The sequence below is a fragment of the Hypomesus nipponensis genome, chromosome 25, assembly GCF_054491055.1.
Source record: "Hypomesus nipponensis isolate SF chromosome 25, ASM5449105v1, whole genome shotgun sequence".
Lineage (NCBI taxonomy): Eukaryota > Metazoa > Chordata > Actinopteri > Osmeriformes > Osmeridae > Hypomesus > Hypomesus nipponensis.
This window is the reverse complement of record NC_140385.1, coordinates 6,568,266-6,585,176: the sequence shown is the minus strand read 5'-3', so window position 1 is coordinate 6,585,176 and position 16,911 is coordinate 6,568,266. Positions and strand designations below refer to the sequence as shown.

The following is a 16,911-nucleotide window of genomic DNA, read 5'->3' as shown; positions in this document are numbered from 1 at the left end:
TTCTCCTTGGTCCAGTGGCACTCCTGTCTCCCCTTCCCTTCTTCCATCTCCCTCCCCTCCTCTCGTCTCTTTTCCCTCTCGTTTCCTCTCCTCTCCATCTCTCCCTCCTTCCCCTCCCTGTGCAGTTTCACTGTGGATACTGTACATCTGAGCGGAAGGAGAGGAAATGCAGAAAACGAGAAGAGGATTAAGGTCTGTGAAGGAGAAAATAATATAGATAATTCAACCTAATTCCTCCATGGATATCGTAACCAATGTCTGTAACCGACTCTAGCCTCACAGGGGAAAAGCAACAACTCTGTGTCACTTTGATGGGGAAAAAAGGAATTCCTGTGGTACCCATATTAACTTGGCTCCTTTTTTAACACTAAAGGCATGCTGTCGAAACCAACATCGAAATAGAGAGAGAGCTTCTGTCGAAGTGTAAAATCACGTGTACTGCACGCATTTTAAGACTCCGGAAGTTGCTAACTACTTTGAAAGTTTGTAACGCAATGCAGAGCCGCGTGCAGCGCCACTCACCATGAGACCAGATGAGAGCGCAATTCCGGCGAGATGCTGGCACACTCGCCAAAACAGGCCGACGCTTCCTCCCATGACACATCCAAAACACACACGCCCCGCCTCTTTGCCCCCCCCCCCGCCCCCCCCGTCTTTTAGTCTTTTCTGTTGCCCCCCCCCTCACCCCCCATCCGATTTCATCAGGGCAAGCAACAGTAGTGCTGTCTTCGCCAAATAAAATATTCATTGTATAGATAAATCGGATGGAGCTACAATGGTATGTGTGTGTGCGTCCGTGTTTGTGTGTGTTTGTGTGTGTGTGTGCCGCATACATTTCTGCTTGCCGTTCGCACCAGTGGGAGACTGGTTGGTTGGTAGGTGTTCTGTGCTGGTTGTTAAAGGTGTAGGCGCCTGCCTGCAAAGGAAGAGAAATAACTTTATTAACACCGGCACAGCCACACGGGGGGCGGGGGGGGGGGGGGGATACACAGCAGGCTATTGGGTTTAGATATTGAGGATCGAGTTTAGTTTGAGAAACTAGTGCAATGTGCACCCTTGTCGAGAATTGTTCTCACTTTCAAAAGCTATCTCAAACTTTTTCCTTTGTGAACACAGCTCATACACAAGAAGGTATTCGATGTGTACAGACCACTTTGGTTGTGATGTGTTCGCCAACAACAATTTAATTGGTATAAGTACGGGTGTGTGTGGGCGTGTGTGTGTGTGCGGGAGGGGCTAGTGTTGCAGCTCAGTACCAACAACAAAACAACTTCAAATGTAACAGTTCACCCGTTGTGATGCCGGCACGTCATTAATTAGCCGTTTGACAAAACAGTCATAGAGTAGCAGTAGAGTCATGTGTGTATGCCTACCAGTCCTGTAGGGGCAAGATGACCTTGCCGGGGATATCAGGAACAGGCCGATGCCTGAGTTTGTATGAGTGGGTGGGCATCAGACCGCGGGGCCCCTTGAACCTGGAGGAGTCCTCATAAATGACGTTATCCACCATCTCTCCCTGGAAGCCCTCTGGTTCCTCACTGGCACAGGACTGGGGCTTGGCCGAAGCCGTCAGGATCTCCGCTGCGAAAGGGTAGGGGTCCTCCGAGCCCATCTCCCAATCAGAGGGCAGGGATGAGACGGAGACGGCATCGCTACTGCTGGTGGTGGAGGCGTTGGACGAGGGGCTGCGGATGTTGCTAGGGTCTCGCTGGGCAGGCAAGGGGAATCTCAGGGACCCGCTGGGGGAGGAGGAGTCGGAATACCACCCCCCGGTGTCCTCCGACCATAGCCCCGCCCCCGGAGGTAAAGTCCGCCCGCCTTTCGAGACGTCGGGCTGCTCGGGGGGCTGGGGATGCCGGCAGGACGCCGCTGTCTTCGGGTCCTTGAAGATGTGTCTGGGCCGCGGGACGGGCTTCCTCCAGCCCCTCCCGGTGGCTTGCCCCTCCGGCTCCGCCCCCGGGGCTTCCGCGCTGCGCAGGATGCGCCTACGGTGGCCTGTCGGGTTCACACCGAGCTCCAGGAGACGCTCTTCCGTCAGATCCCTGCAGTCCTCCAGGTGCCAGTAGCCCCCCTGTTGGAAGCAGCCGATGTACTGGGCCAGGTGGAGGCCGGTGAGCCAGGTGGAGACGTCCTCGCTGGGATCTGGGGGGTCCGACATGGTGGGTCTACAGCCGGGGCTTCCACACGGGAGACCGGATCAGGATCGGCATCGATGGGACTGGGATGTCAGAGGAATGGATTTCAGCTGGAGACGAGAGAAAGATGTTTGAGTCAGTGGAATATCACCATCAATGGTTCAAGAGAAAGTCATCCAAGGACAGGAGGACAAAGCATAAACAAAAAGACGGTATTCTTGGTCCACTGACACACTCAGAGGATACAAATATTATCTTCAGATATCACCTAATAAGAATGAGAGTGAGGCTTTCACCCCCAAGGAAGTAATGGTAGGAGGTGTAACTGTTCACGGTTCTCAAAGATCTGACCACAAGCACTACACGTGCACATCCTGTTAATCTAGCATGTGAATAGATAGAAGTAAGTGGATTTGACTGTGATGCTCATGTCATTTATACACTGACATTTGACAGATGAGGAAGTACAACCTAGGAGTCATTTTTTAAGCAGTCTGAGCATGCAACCTTTTCTCCGGCTCAAGTTTCATCGTCAGTGTTTCACAAAGCAAGCCAAGGAAGAAGGCACGTCTCACCCAAGACGATTGGTTGGGACAGGATTGCTGGAATGGTAATTGGCTATAAAGTAGAGGAGCGCCCCAAAGTGTTTTAATTGACATTCCACTGGCACTGAGCTGTGAGGACTCTGTGTACACAAAAGGGGGGGCACAAAACGTTTCTTTTTTTTTTCTCTTTTTTTTTTATCCTTCCTTTTATATTTTGTATGTCCTACTGCCATGTTATTTCAACTTCCTTCAGAAACAAAATAAGTATAAGATGTCACAACATTTTAACATTCTCTTCACACGCAATATTGACAAACCTCACCATGTAGGTCACATCACGGCTACAGCAGCATTAATGACCTTAGAGACCCTAGTGACAGCCACTATGCTGGTGTCTGAAACCAAATAAGCTAGACTTGTGTCATCTGATGCTGCAGCACTGATGTCTTCAGATAGTGTTCACACATTAGAGTGGTTATAACCTGGTATGGTTTTGATGAGAACTTCTGTAACTTCTGTTTCTCACCTTACATTTTAAGGTAAGTAACTCGACAGGTATTTGTACTCAAACTTCTGCTTTCAGAAATGTCAAAGAACATGGTGTTCAAGATCATTATCCGACAACGCAGAGGAACTGACAACCATGCACTATAAACTAGTAGGGGGTCTGAAGACAACAAAATAATGATAAGTATATCAAATGTAACAAAAATCAAGTCAATGAAACTTTACTGCAGTTCTCAATTTCTTCATCTTGTGTTGGGCTTCAGTTCTCAGAGCCCACAATACATAGAATTACATATATCAATTACACATCTGTATATATACTGTATATTCCAAGGTCGTAGCCCTGGAGTCAACATTGGGAGGGACAAATTACATTTTTTATGATAATTGTGGCCACTGGCGTGGTTGCCTGTCGTAGCTTAGCACATTTTGATTTGTATTTACATTTTTATATCAATATATTGGGGATTTGACCCCCCCAATAAATATTATGATTACGGCCTTGGTATATAACGTATATGAACAGTATCTACTCTACGAGTGTGTCAGTTTTACAGAGTGCTAGGGCCCTTTCGATTATGTGATGTGTAAAACATGGACGGCGCCGCAGAATGTGTCCAGAAATGAGACAAACTGTGACATTTACATATTCCATTACAGTGATCCAATATGTTTGTGAAAATCAGATATACTGTGTGAACTTTTTATTGTTGAGATGTATTTCCATGAACATGTTTGCCAGGCTGTCAGCCTCTCCTGTGAAAGTGTAGACCTGTGAGTGCAGGTACATGTATGTGCTGGTGTAAGATGGACACTTCACACATTTGTATTTATATATATATATATATATATATATATATATATATATATATATATATATATTATTTTGCAATGATTGGTATTATATATATATATATATATATATATATATATATATATATATATATATATATATATATATATATATATATAATTTCATCACTTGTATTGTAAATAAATGTTAACTGTTTAGGGAAATATTAATGACATATGGCCCTACAGTTATCAGTCTTAACATGCAGAAACCTGTACTGGTGCTTGGCAAGTGTTAACACTATCCTTGCCAGGACATTTGACCTGACACACTCTGCTGTTCCTGCTCTCTTATTAGTACCTTACACACACACACACACACACACACACACACACACGCAGTCACATGTGTGCGCGTAGGTACACACACCTATGTACAGACTGCATAAACTGTCCCACACACACATCCACACCCACCGGCACACACACATGCATGGGTGCACGCACGTAGGCACACACCTATGTGCGTAGACCATACTACACACACTCACACACACTAAACACACCTATGCCCAAGTGTAGAAATACACACACCCCCTCGGCAAACATTGAAAGTCTGGGAGGGAGGAACACAGCTTTGATCCTGAGCTAATGACCTGACTGACCATGAGATTCAGTGGAAGAATACAACCCCCCAAAAAGCAAAGGCTAGACATTTACTAGAGGATCTAGATCAAGCTTAGGAGTACCACATGGGTATGTATGATCATGTCAGAGCAGAATGTATCATTGCATAAAGTAGACTGAATGCACAAGGTCTCAACATTACCTACAGTACACTGACACACAGGACGCACATTCTGGCAGTTGACATAATCAGACCGCTGGAATGTAGTGCTCAAGTGTTTCCTCTATATAAGGTCTATCCACAAACACACACGCCACTCCTTGTACTGTAGTCCACTGCAGTTAAACACTCAGCTCACGGTGGTGTGCGCGTGTGGGGGGGGGGTCGACGGTGTGTGTGTGTGTGTGTGAGAGAGTGACAGCCTGCCACGCTTTAACCCGGTTCTACTATTATTTTTGTATGAACCATTCCTCAGACATTAACCTCTGAACCAAGTCGAACATGACGCTTTTCCGTATACCTGTCGTTCTCAATGACTTCCCCCAAACCATAGGACATGTTGTATGTAATATTACATATTGTAAAAGTGGGAAAGCTCAACGGGTGTTTTTTTTTTTTTTGTCGAACCGACAACTTTACCAGTGAGAAGCATTACTGTATCGCGTATGGCTTTGGCTGGATATGTCAAATAAACTAACGTTGTCTTAATGCTAGACAATAACAGATGACATTACTTTTAGTGTAGCTGTGGCACTTTGAGTGAAAGAAGGGCGCATTACAAATCAAATGTTTTATTATTATTATTATTATTAGTACTATTAGTATTATTATTAATAATAACACAAATCATTTATGCTATTCATTTGCAAAGTTAGAAAAACAAACTAATCAGGCATTGTATTGTTATCCTGATTGCTGAACTTCAAAATGTACACAATGTACACTATGTCAAAATGTACACAAACTTTACCGACAGATATATTTACATATAAAACAATAGCATGTGTTGACAACGGGCATTTTCCACTAAAGGTCTTTCAGGACAGTATCACAGCAAACTCACACACAAGTGATTAAGTTGCCAGTGAGCTCTGTGCGTCTATCTGTTCAAACTTACCTGATGTTCAACAAGAGGTATGAAGTATTAGGTGTCCTCATGTCGTCTGTGCCACAAGTGTATCACACTTTTGTCTTGTCGAATAATTTACAAGTAACAACTCTTACGACGTGGTTGACACTGATCATTCCACTAGTTTCCTTTTCGCAGTTGAAACGATTCCACGCCCCTTTTTACAACTGAGAATAAGTTGCAATACGCATAGGCGTCTGAGCTAACGTTCCGTTGATGAGAAAATATGGTTTAATTTGTGTCGTGTTGTTTTTTGTTTGTATTGTACTTGCTCGTGAAGCAAAAGGACAACGTTGCGTAATGGTTGATAGAGGAGGACTGGACTGCTTTGCGTGCTCAGGCTTGATGGAGAGGCTTCGGGCTATGCATTCTACACAGACAGGAATGTATTTGTTTGCGCTTGCACACAGCAATCGAGAAACCGAACATGATTATTTATATTAGCCTACCTATTGCTTATCGTGGATATGTGCAACCCTGTAGGCCAATGTATGGCTAAGACCAACGAACATCACTTGGAATTTATTCGGGATGAAAGCATATTTAACGTTGACTTGATTAATATGGATTGTCCAGGATTACGATATCCCACGCTGTGCCAATAGCGTGGGTACGTGCGTGTATGTGCGTGTTCATGGGTGTGTGTGTGTGTGTGTTAAAGATTGAGAGAAATGGGGAGAGGATGAAGTACACTTGTTTCACCAGAAGATGGTAGTAATCTACTCTCTTGTTATTAGGCCTACTGCTGTCATTTGGTCTGTGTGCATGTGTGTTTGTCTCTGTGTGTGTGTGCGTGTGCGTGTGCGTGTGCGTGTGTGTGTGTGTGGGTGATCTGTGTGGGGCCGTTTCAGCAACATGTGTAGGCATGTTTTAATATCACACCCACTCTTGGTGGCATACAGTTCCACATTTTTTCTGTGTGTGTCAAAAAAGATTCCCTTAACCTGTGACAGCAAATACAATATGAGTGGGCAAACACCTTTCATACATATATATTTTTAAACACACGTACATGCACATTCACACACAGACACACATTGATGTAGGAGCGAGCATCGTTGCAAACATGTCCTTTTTCTGCTGTGCAGAGGGAAAGTCTTTTTCAGTAGGCAAACTACCAGCCTACAATACCCACAATACCTATGATTCTAAAGCTAGGTCATTTCATCTTATGTAAGAGGCACTTATGGTGCTGGACAGTTATATATACAATTAAAGTCAGATAATTGAAGGTATGAGGGACAGTTAAAATGTCTGGTGTCGTTCATTCAAGCCGTTTGAGGTGTACACTTTAAATCACACATCCACACACTGTAGTAGTCAAAGTGAAACTAAATTGGTCAGTAACCACGGGGTCCTTTTAGAAAGTAGAAAAACAGATATGAAACCATCTCAACCAGATCTGAACTGATGACGTCCAGTATAACTCACCCAGTGACCTCGTCAAGTTGTCTGCAGCTTCCAGCAGAGTGTGAAGGTCAAGAATAATGCATAGCAAGTCGTAAAGCAACAAAAAAGTATGAAAAATATGTTTAAACGTGCTTGGCAAGACCTGGATGAGAGGTTGTTTTGTGAATGAGACAGGGTGTAGAAAGAGAGAGGATGACAGAAAGAGAGAGGGTGAAGGAGGGAGGGATGAGGCATTTGGAGGACGGTGCTTTGTCTTCTTTTGACTCCCTCCCTGTAAAACGGCCTCTCTTTTGTCTCTCGTTCTCTCACCCCTCCCGTGGGGTCTCCATGGAGACTTCTTTTTTTTTTTTTTTACTGCAGACAGGGTGGTAAATACAGAGTTGGCTCCTGTAAAGTCAGCTCACTGGTCACACACAGCAACAGGAGAAGTCACGCCGTAGACAGAAGAAACCGAGCAGGACCAAGCAGAGATTGCAGTTTTTTTCCCCCCTGAACTCTTCTAAAGTCGGACGAGCCAAGTCGAGTTTGGCCTTTTGCCAATCAGAGAAAAGAACGCCGTGAAGATTGACCATACACGACCGAGGATGGCTTGTTTTTGATCCTCTCGCCGTCCGTCTTTGATGAGAAGCTTCCGGAGAGGACATGGACGACCCACACATCCGGAGACGCCCGGGGAGGGAGGAGTGCCTGCTCAGCCTGCTCTTGGACACCGCCCGGGAGGTCAGAGACGTCACAACCAGGGGAGGGGAGGACCTCCGCGGCGCGCGGGTGGCCAAGAGAAGACTGAGCAACCAGGGAGAAGAAGGGAGAGAAGGACGGGCCGAGTTCGACGGGGGTGAGACGGAGCGAGAGAGCGAGGCGGACGCCGGGGAGGGAGAGGCCGGAGGGGGTGGAGGGTTACCGCAGGCGAGCGGGCCGGAGGGTGACAGACAGCTGTCGCACCCGCCGGGGAGAGAGAGGGGAAGCGGGGAGGGGGGAGAGGTCTGGAAGAGGCTGCTGGGGGTCCTCAGGGATCTGAGTGGAGACCTCACCGAGAGAGTCTCAGCCTGGAGGGAGGCCCTGAGAGGCACAGCACACATGCTCGGCCCCGTCGAAGGAGCATGTCCACAGCGGGCCTGTCTCCCAGGTACAACTTTCATTCCCCATCTGAAAGGTAACTGTGAATTCAACTTTAAGTCGAGGGAACCAAATCAAATCAATCCATTTGAAGTTCATTCCCCCATCACCTTTTTAGAGTTTTTCCTTTGAATCAATGATGAAAGTCCCTCGACATTGGTACTGTTTTGCATGCATTTGGCATTGGGAGTAGCTTCGGAAGTGTGGCCTCTTAAACATGGACAATGTGCACCTCTAAACTCTTCCCGTGTTTCAGGAGAGCCCGTTCAGGGAAGGTCGTGTTCGGCCATCCTCCACGGCGCTCTGCGGAGCGTTGAGGGCGACTTGAGCGCCATCGACGCCCTACTGAGCCATGTCCGCACCACCCTGGATGGTGCCACCAGCACCCTGTGGGATGACAGGGCGACCGGGACGGCAGAGGCCAAGACGGCGTTCCAAACAAACCCACTGACTCGAGTAACCAGCCAATCTCAGCCCCGTCCACCTGACTCGGGATGTCCGGAAAACACCCGCGGTGCCTCAGAATCCCATGATGCTCCTGGCTTTGAGTGTGCTCGAGCCCGCCTCAGCGTCATCCTCCCTGAGGGTGGAGGCGAGGAGGCGTTGCATTCCGACGATGCGTCGTGTTCTCAAGGTTCAGACGGTCGGGATGTGTCTGATTTGAACTCCAGCCGCCCCCGGGCGGGCCTCGGAGGGGAGGGGTTGGCGGAGCCTCAGGAACGTGACGAGCAGACGAGCCCTGGAGCGGAGCGCAGAGGGAAGAGAGAGGATGGCGTTGGCAGAACTGTCGAGCCAGAGACTGATATTCACAAGGACACCCCCCTCGAGACAGATAAACACAGAGAGAGAGAGGGGGAGAGAGAGAATGAGATGCATGGAGAGGGGAAGCGGGCGAGAGGGGGAGAGAGTCGATGGGTCATATCGGGGTGAGTTTGAGTTTGATGCGTTTGTGTTTGCGTGCGTTATGTCGGAAACGTGAGATGTGGGAATTGCAAGGCACAGCACGCACACACAACACACACACACACACACACACACACACACTTTGAAGTTCCTGTATTGAAAGTCCGTAGACAGATGATTCTGAAAAAGCAGCATGGTTTCAAGGCCTTAAGACAATCTGCTTTCTTTCAAAGGCTGGCCTTTTTTTATAAACCAATCAGTGTGTTCAACACACACACACACGCATAGGGGACATGATCAATCTTAGACTATCTACTGCACCCTCTGATAGGCTTACAGGAAGATCAACCAATGGCCAGGCAGACGTCCCCAATGCCTGCTACGTCACAGCGCCTGAAGGCGTGGCCAAGGTCCTGACCTGTGAGGTGGTGGAAACCCTCAGCTCCTTGATGGTGATTGGCTCGGAGGAGCTGGTCAGCAGTGTCATGCGGGTCAAAGTTCAAGACGGGTCCCAATGCCAGTTCCCAATCGCGGTCGCTGTGCCTTTCCGGGCAAGTTATCGTGGTAACTACAGGGATGTGGTTGTCAAGGTGATTGACGGGAACAGGAGGGTGAGCTACGTTAGTCCCGTCAGCACTGAGGGGACGTTTGGAGGCCAGAAGGTAGGCACCCCGTCAAAGGGACCATATACTATCAGATCTACTTTGGGTTTCTATTTCACCTGGGTTTGCCTGTATCGTGTGTCTGTCAGTTCGTATACCATCGAAATATATCAAAAAAAAGATGTAAACTTCTATATGTGTGTGTGTGTGTGTATGTGTGTGCGCCAGGGATCATTTGCGCAAGTCAGGGTGTACGCCCTGGGCCTGTTTGCAGTGCTGTCATGTCTGAAGAGAGAGAGCTGCACTGTCCCTAGGAGAGGCCTGTCAATCAAACTGAGCACGGACCCACGGGTCTGCCTGGACTATCTCCCAGGAACCTTCACTGCACCTGTGGTCGTCCAGTCCATGGTAGGGACCACGCTCGCGGCTCCTTGACCCGATCCTAAGTTAAGCAACAACTGTTGTAGAGACCTAGAGGGGATCTGGAGGCTCTGTCAATGGCTGTTACGTCAAACGAATGTGCCCAGGGAGGGGGAAAAGAGTGGATAATATATACAGGGGCCCTCTTGAATCGTTCTTATGTTAGACAATGTTATTTCCACATAACAGTAAAATGATAAATAAAGTAAGGAAATGAGTGTAAAATTAAATGAAAAGTTAAGGATGACCTTTGCACCTAAATTAAAATATGAATAGGCTATTTAAAATCAAATGGTGGTTTGAACTATCACCCTCCAGCACATTAGTCATCCTTTTTAATTTACAGACTAATCAAAACTGTTTTGAACCTAATAGTGTTTTGAACTGGCAATTACTGCTGCTTGGCTTCCTGTTTTCCATGTTTTTATGTAAACATTATTCCCACAACAATTATGGCTCGCAGTGACACAAATTAGTTTTCTCGGCGGTAGTGAGAAAACTAATTTTGTGACTTTAAATGTTTAGACTTTTTGAAAAGGTTTATGCTTAGAGTGTTTGTTGTTTGCGAATGTGTGTCCAGACGCAAATGTTGAATCCTGTTGTGAGATGTTGATTTGTGAGGTTTGGTTATGTGTATTTATTCACCCTGGTAGTTCAGGGGTTTGTGGTTGGTTCGGTTGGTTCGGTTGGTTCGGTTGGTTCGGTTAGTTTGGTTGGTTTGGTTGGTTCGGTTGGTTCGGTTGGTTCGGTTGGTTTGGTTGGGTGTTCTAACACACCGTGGGTTGCCAGGTGTAGGAGGCATTTCCTCGCCCTCAGAGCTCATTATACAATCACAGGTCATTACAACATGTGAGAGACTTTAGGTTTACCAAAGTGCTTTAGGGCAGAGAGAGAAAATGTGAGAGAGAGAGAGAGAGAGAGAGAGAGAGAGAGAGAGAGAGAGAGAGAGAGAGAGAGAGAGAGAGAGAGAGAGAGAGAGAGAGAGAGAGAGAGAGAGAGAGAGAGAGAGAGAGAGAGACAGACAGACAGACAGACAGACAGACAGACAGACAGACAGACAGACAGACAGACAGACAAACAGACAGACAGACAGACAGACAGACAGACAGACAGACAGACAGACAAACAGACAGACAGACAAAGGCATGGGCATGGGCATGGACAGAGAGATCAGGAGAGAGATTATCACTTGTCTGACATGATTGAGCAATGCGTTTCTCTTCACCGGACGGAGGACGGAGGACGGAGGACAGTGCGGGAGGAGGGGAGGGAGAAGGGCAGGAGCAGATGGAAGAGTACGGGAGGAGAGGGAGGAGGAGAGAAGGAGAGGGAGAAAGGAACGAGGAGGAGAGGAGAGGGTAAGGGGCCAGAGGGTGATCTGTGATTGGTGGAATCGGATCCGGGCCCTGAGACACTCCTCCCTGTGTGAGAGCAGCTCCAGCCTGTGGACTCCCCTCTGCTGTCCAGTCTGAAGTCCAGGAGCGACATGTACCACGCAGTGGTCTCCACCACGCCCCTGCTCCACCTAGCCCACCCCACCTCCCAGCCCCTCCGCCGGCCCCTCTCTCTCACCTTGCCCTGCCCCCCCAGCGCCGACAAGAGGAGGGCGGCAGGGCGGGGGGAGGAGCCTGAGCGCCCGATCGGCATGGCCCCGCCCAGGGACATGCCCAGGGACACGCCAGGCCTACGCCGCGTGAGGTAAAGCTGACGGTGGAGGGGGGGGGTTTTCCCACCGGTCCAGCATCTGTTATCTTCTCTCTTTTGACTCATTCACCATGTTTATGATTGTGTTGTGTTTATTTGAGATGTTGTGATTGACTCCTTCATTGTGTGGTTGATGTGTCTTGTGAACGGCGTTCGACAGAGGGTTGGACGCCTCGGCTCAGTGCTCAAGAGAATCGTCCAGTGAGCTCCTGGTTCTGCTGGGCTGGAGGGAGGAGCAGTGGAACGTTCTGGAGAAGACCACTGTGAGAAACCTGCAGAATGGCCTAGTGTCCTTTGAGCTGACAGAGAACTATGAGAGGTAAAGAATGGTACACTCTTAGAAGTAAGGTGATGATTTTTGGGGGGGTACATTTACTGGGACATCCACTTGGGCCACGTTCATCCTATGCAACACCAGTTTCCCAGACATGGGTTTAGACTAGTTCTAAACTAAGAGAAAACGTTTTTTACTGTCTAGCACTAGGCCCAATCCTTCAGTGGGAAACTGAGCCATTATGTTGTACATCAATTTGGCTTACATATTTCAAAGCCATACCCAAGCTGACAATGTATTATAGTTCTCTGGGGTTTAATTCCCTCCACACTGTAGCCCTCCAACCACCAATTAAAAATGAAAAACAGATATGGATGGTCAACTGCCCACTCTCTCCCTTTCTGGTCTCATGAGCTCTTCTCTCCAGAGGTTGTAGTAACAATGGTCCAAACAAACCTAACACGGTGGGTAAGAGCACAGCAATACTATTCTGAAGACTGAAAGTTCAAGCAGGATTTCTCCTGAGATAGCACATTACGCACATTATAATATATATATATATATATATATATATAAAATATATTTGAGACAAATGCCCCTCGCCTCAGCCCTTGTCTCTATGGTCTCTCCATAGTTTTCACAGGTAAATGGTTCTGAGTAGAACCTTTCAAGAAGAACTTTATCGGAACCCTCATTTCCAAGAGTGTAGAGTTTGCAGAACAACTAATACAGTAGAACTAATACAAAGATTGGAACGCCATTAGACATTACCACAAATGTTTCACATGAGAGCACTCAAGTTCAGAACAGGAACCTTTCACCGATTTGGTCGAGAGAAGATTTCCAGGGAAAAAAGCTTTTCTTATACTTTAAAACCCTTATCTTTTCCCCTTTCTTATCTCAAAGTGCTGATAAAGCATCCCTTTTCATGTGCCGTGGAAAGGTAATTCTAGTCTTTTCTCCTTACAAAAGTCATGTGAAGGAGAAGATTAGTCGGTTCATCCCCTCTTCGCAGTAACAATCCACTCTGGGTGCTAATCCAGGAACTCTCTGTTTCCTCTGCCATGCGCCTCCCTCATCTCTCCCTTTCTGGCTTTTCCGCTTTTGCCTTTTGAATTGATGGCTTTTTTGTTCCCTCCTCCTCACCCATCTGTGCCTCCCGCCTTTCCTCTTTTCTCCTCTTCCCATGGTCTGTCACTCCTTGATCATCCCCACATTCCCCTCCCTCCTCCCTGCCTCCCTCCTCCCTGCCTCCCTCCCTGCCTCCCTCCCTGCCTCCCTCCCTGCCTCCCTCCCTGCCTCCCTCCCTGCCTCCCTGCCTCCCTCCCTCCCTCCCTCCCTCCCTCCCTCCCTCCCTCCCTCCCTCCCTCCCTCCCTCCCCCCTCCTCCCTCCCTGCCTCCCTGCCTCCCTGCCTCCCTCCCTCCCTCTCTCCCCTCCAGACTGATGGTGGTGCGTCTCCTCTCCTCCATGCCTTCGTCCCATCTGGTCTCCCTGGTGGAGGACGTGGAGGCGTCGGCCCATCGCACCATGGTCTCTGTCGTCCTCCAGTGCCGCCGAGACGACCCCCAGGCCGCAGTGGTGGCTGTCTTCCCCAGCAGGGACCTCGGCTGGGAGCTGTCCAAACTACGGGCCCAGGCTTACTGCGGCCCTCCGGAGCCCTCCCAGGAGACGCCCATGTGTGAGGGAGAGCAGCTCCTTCTCTCCTTCACTGGCAACATCACATCTACAGGTACAGTGTCACCTTAGAAACGTTATGACGCTATAAATGCGTGATTTACATGAACATCATGTTATTTTGATATTACAAAATAAAGTATCTCTCGGTACATACTAAATGATGTGTATGACATAGGCTTAACTTCTTGTAACTGCAAACGTGGGTGTGTTTCGGTCTGAAAACCCAGGTTATGCCGTTTTGTAAGTCAGTTAAAAGGTTAAGCGGTCCATAAATTCATTGGCCATGTTCACAGTTGAAAGGCAAACTAGCTGTTTGGACATCTTTATGTCTTTACATGAATTATTGTGCCGTTGGCCTTCAAGGCCTGCACCGAGGAACTGATATTGCTTGACAACACACACACACACACACACACACACACACACACACACACACACACACACACACACACACACTGTAGGTTGGATACATCAGCCTTCCTCAGCCACCAACAAAACATGAATGTTTGTAATGTTTATGTCTCTGTTAAGGTCATGACCCCACAAGCGGTGTCTTTGCCCTGTCAACACTGGCTTATCTTTATGCTGTTGTTGCTACCACAGGCAGGTCCAAATCCCTCATGATAAAGAAAATGAGTTATATGTTTGGGAGAGGAGGATACCCAAGTGAGAAAACACAAAATCAATCTTGTTCAGTCCTCTCAGACAAGCTTTGAAGTCAAGGATATTAATGTAGGCATCTTTTGGACTTTCGCCCATTATTTCCCTGCTATTCATCCCACTTTGATGTTGTCGATATTGCGTTTAGTCAGTCTTGATGGATTGAGTCTTCTGTCTGTGAAGCATAACCAACTTGGAAGTACACACACATAGTATAAAATCTCACTTTTCACGGCTGACTTTCAGCATGTCAAGCCATGTCTTATTCGTCATTGCTGAAATCATCACTGAAGTGGTGCAGCTGCAAGGGTCGAAATTTTCCTTGTCCTAACCTAAAACAGTCTACCAAAATAAAAGGTTTGTTACGATGGCAGTCTTTTTACTGGATGCTTCTCTTCCAGTGCACCTGAACAGCCAAACTGGCAGTGCCTGTGTGCCAATCACCTTCCACAGCCAAAGGAAGAACCGCCTCTTCCTGCGTCTTACGGAGGTGGACCCCTTCGGGAACTACAGCTCGCCGCACTATAAGGGGACAGCCGTCTTCCACAAGGTGGCCAGGGGTCAACTAGAACAGCGCGGGGATGAGGCGGTGCCCTCGAGCTCTCGTCCGCTCGACGAGCCCGTCTGCAAGCTGTCTTTGACGCTGCCCAAGGTGCTTCTCCGCTAAAGAGTGACAGTCATCCATGCTTTGAACATTTCTGTTTATCTCTAGATGTGAGCTATGGGCTCGGTTGTGTTGTTTATCTGTTTTGTTTGTCTTCTACAGAAAGTGAGATCCATCAGTCGACCTGTGAGTGCCAAGGTGAAGCTTTGTGACGAGGCAGGTATGTGATATGCCTGCGACGCTCTGTTCCCAACACCCTTTTCCATCTCTCCCTCTCCGTCAGTCCTTCCCTTCTCTCCATCTTTCTCTTCTTGTGTTTTCCCAGTCACACATCCCCTGACTGTCACTCCTCCCGTTCTCCTCCCTCCCTCCCTCCTGTCCTCTCCTCCTCCCTCCCTCCTCTCCTCCCCCCTCCCTCCTGTCCTCTCCCCCCCTCCCTCCTGTCCTCTCCTCCCCCCTCCCTCCTGTCCTCTCCTCCCCCCCTCCCTCCTGTCCTCTCCTCCCCCCTCCCTCCTGTCCTCTCCCCCCTCCCTCCTGTCCTCTCCTCCCCCCCTCCCTCCTGTCCTCTCCTCCTCCCCTCCCTCCTGTCCTCTCCTCCCCCCCTCCCTCCTGTCCTCTCCTCCCCCCTCCCTCCTGTCCTCTCCTCCCCCCTCCCTCCTGTCCTCTCCTCCCCCCTCCCTCCTGTCCTCTCCTCCCCCCTCCCTCCTGTCCTCTCCTCCCCCCCTCCCTCCTCCAGAGGCCCTGTCAGACGGCCTGCTTTGCTGGCTTTCCCGGGAGCTCTCCGAGGAGGACTTGACGCCCCTGGTCCTCTCCCTGCGCCTGCGCCGGAGCTCCATCCAGATGGCGAGGCTGCAGGCCCCCGACAGCCTCCCCGCCCAGGCCCTCCACATCCTGGGCCTGTGGAGGAGGTCGCTACCCGCCTCCCCGCAGCCCTCCAAATCCTCCCAGCTGGCCCACTGTCTGGCCAAGAGCGGGCGGCCCGACCTGGCCAAGGAGCTGCTATTGCGGCAGGCCGCCACCAGAGGGGGGTCTAGTAGAGCACTGGGAGAGGCGTTGTAAGGTCAGTTTCTTTTTGAGCGGTGTTTTAAAAATGCATAACTGGGGTAAAATGGCACTCCCTGGGAACACGGTTGCTATTTTGTCTGTCAGTAGGCTGGGGGTTGTAGCTGCATGGTGTCATCTGGGGTTGTGGCTGTTGAATATGTTCTTACATCTGCTGTCCAGAGCATGTGTGTGTGTAATATAGAAGAAGTGTTCTCTCCAATCTCTGTGCTGTGGTATAAAAGGTATTTCTGCATCCTGTTCCTCGTGTTGTGTGACTTTACAAAGTCTCCACAAGAGGACAGTGTTGTCACATGTTAAATCTCTGACCGAACACGGTACGCTTGCTGAGGCAGTGCAGTTTACCGATGGAGCTGTGTTGCCAGCATTGGCCCTCTGGAATTAACGCCCAATAAGTGATTATGAATATGTCATGCCTAGAATAGCTTCAGGAAATTAACTTTCATATGTCAAATGGACAATTAGATGTCGCTTGTAATATTTGTCACAGACACGCGTAAATCAAGGGGGGGACGTTAAGATCTTTAGTTTCATTATTAAGATACAGACTCATACACCTCATGCTTGGCTTTCCTCTCTCCTCGTGGGGTTGGTTTCCATGGTGATGACGGGTGACTGACAGGATCAGACATGGAATCGTTTCCTCGTCGTCTTGAGTAAACAACACGAGAGAGAGAGAGAGAGAGAGAGAGAGGGAGAGAGAGGGAGGGAGGGAGGGAGGGAGGGAGGGAGGGAGGGAGGG

General features: G+C 48.7%; 2 protein-coding genes across 2 annotated transcripts in view; one reads left to right on the top strand and one right to left on the bottom strand.

Annotated features, from left to right (window-relative positions):
* arap2 (ArfGAP with RhoGAP domain, ankyrin repeat and PH domain 2) overlaps positions 1–2,193 on the bottom strand; it is a 63,993-nt gene extending 61,800 nt beyond the window's left edge. The window contains exons 1-2 of the mRNA XM_084692122.1: positions 1,374–2,193; positions 834–916 (exon numbers count right to left, since the gene is read on the bottom strand). Coding sequence (XP_084548248.1) covers positions 834–916; positions 1,374–2,158 — 868 coding nt within the window. The 5' untranslated portion in view covers positions 2,159–2,193. The remainder of the gene's footprint in view (positions 1–833; positions 917–1,373) is intronic.
* A 5,595-nt stretch (positions 2,194–7,788) lies between these two features.
* dthd1 (death domain containing 1) lies at positions 7,789–16,166 on the top strand. The gene is made up of 10 exons (XM_084692121.1): positions 7,789–8,272; positions 8,519–9,188; positions 9,497–9,827; positions 9,996–10,175; positions 11,623–11,885; positions 12,052–12,210; positions 13,606–13,895; positions 14,905–15,155; positions 15,270–15,327; positions 15,844–16,166. The coding sequence occupies exons 1-10, from the start codon at positions 7,789–7,791 to the stop codon at positions 16,164–16,166; spliced, it is 3,009 nt and encodes a 1,002-aa protein (XP_084548247.1).
* Positions 16,167–16,911: the final 745 nt, after the last annotated feature.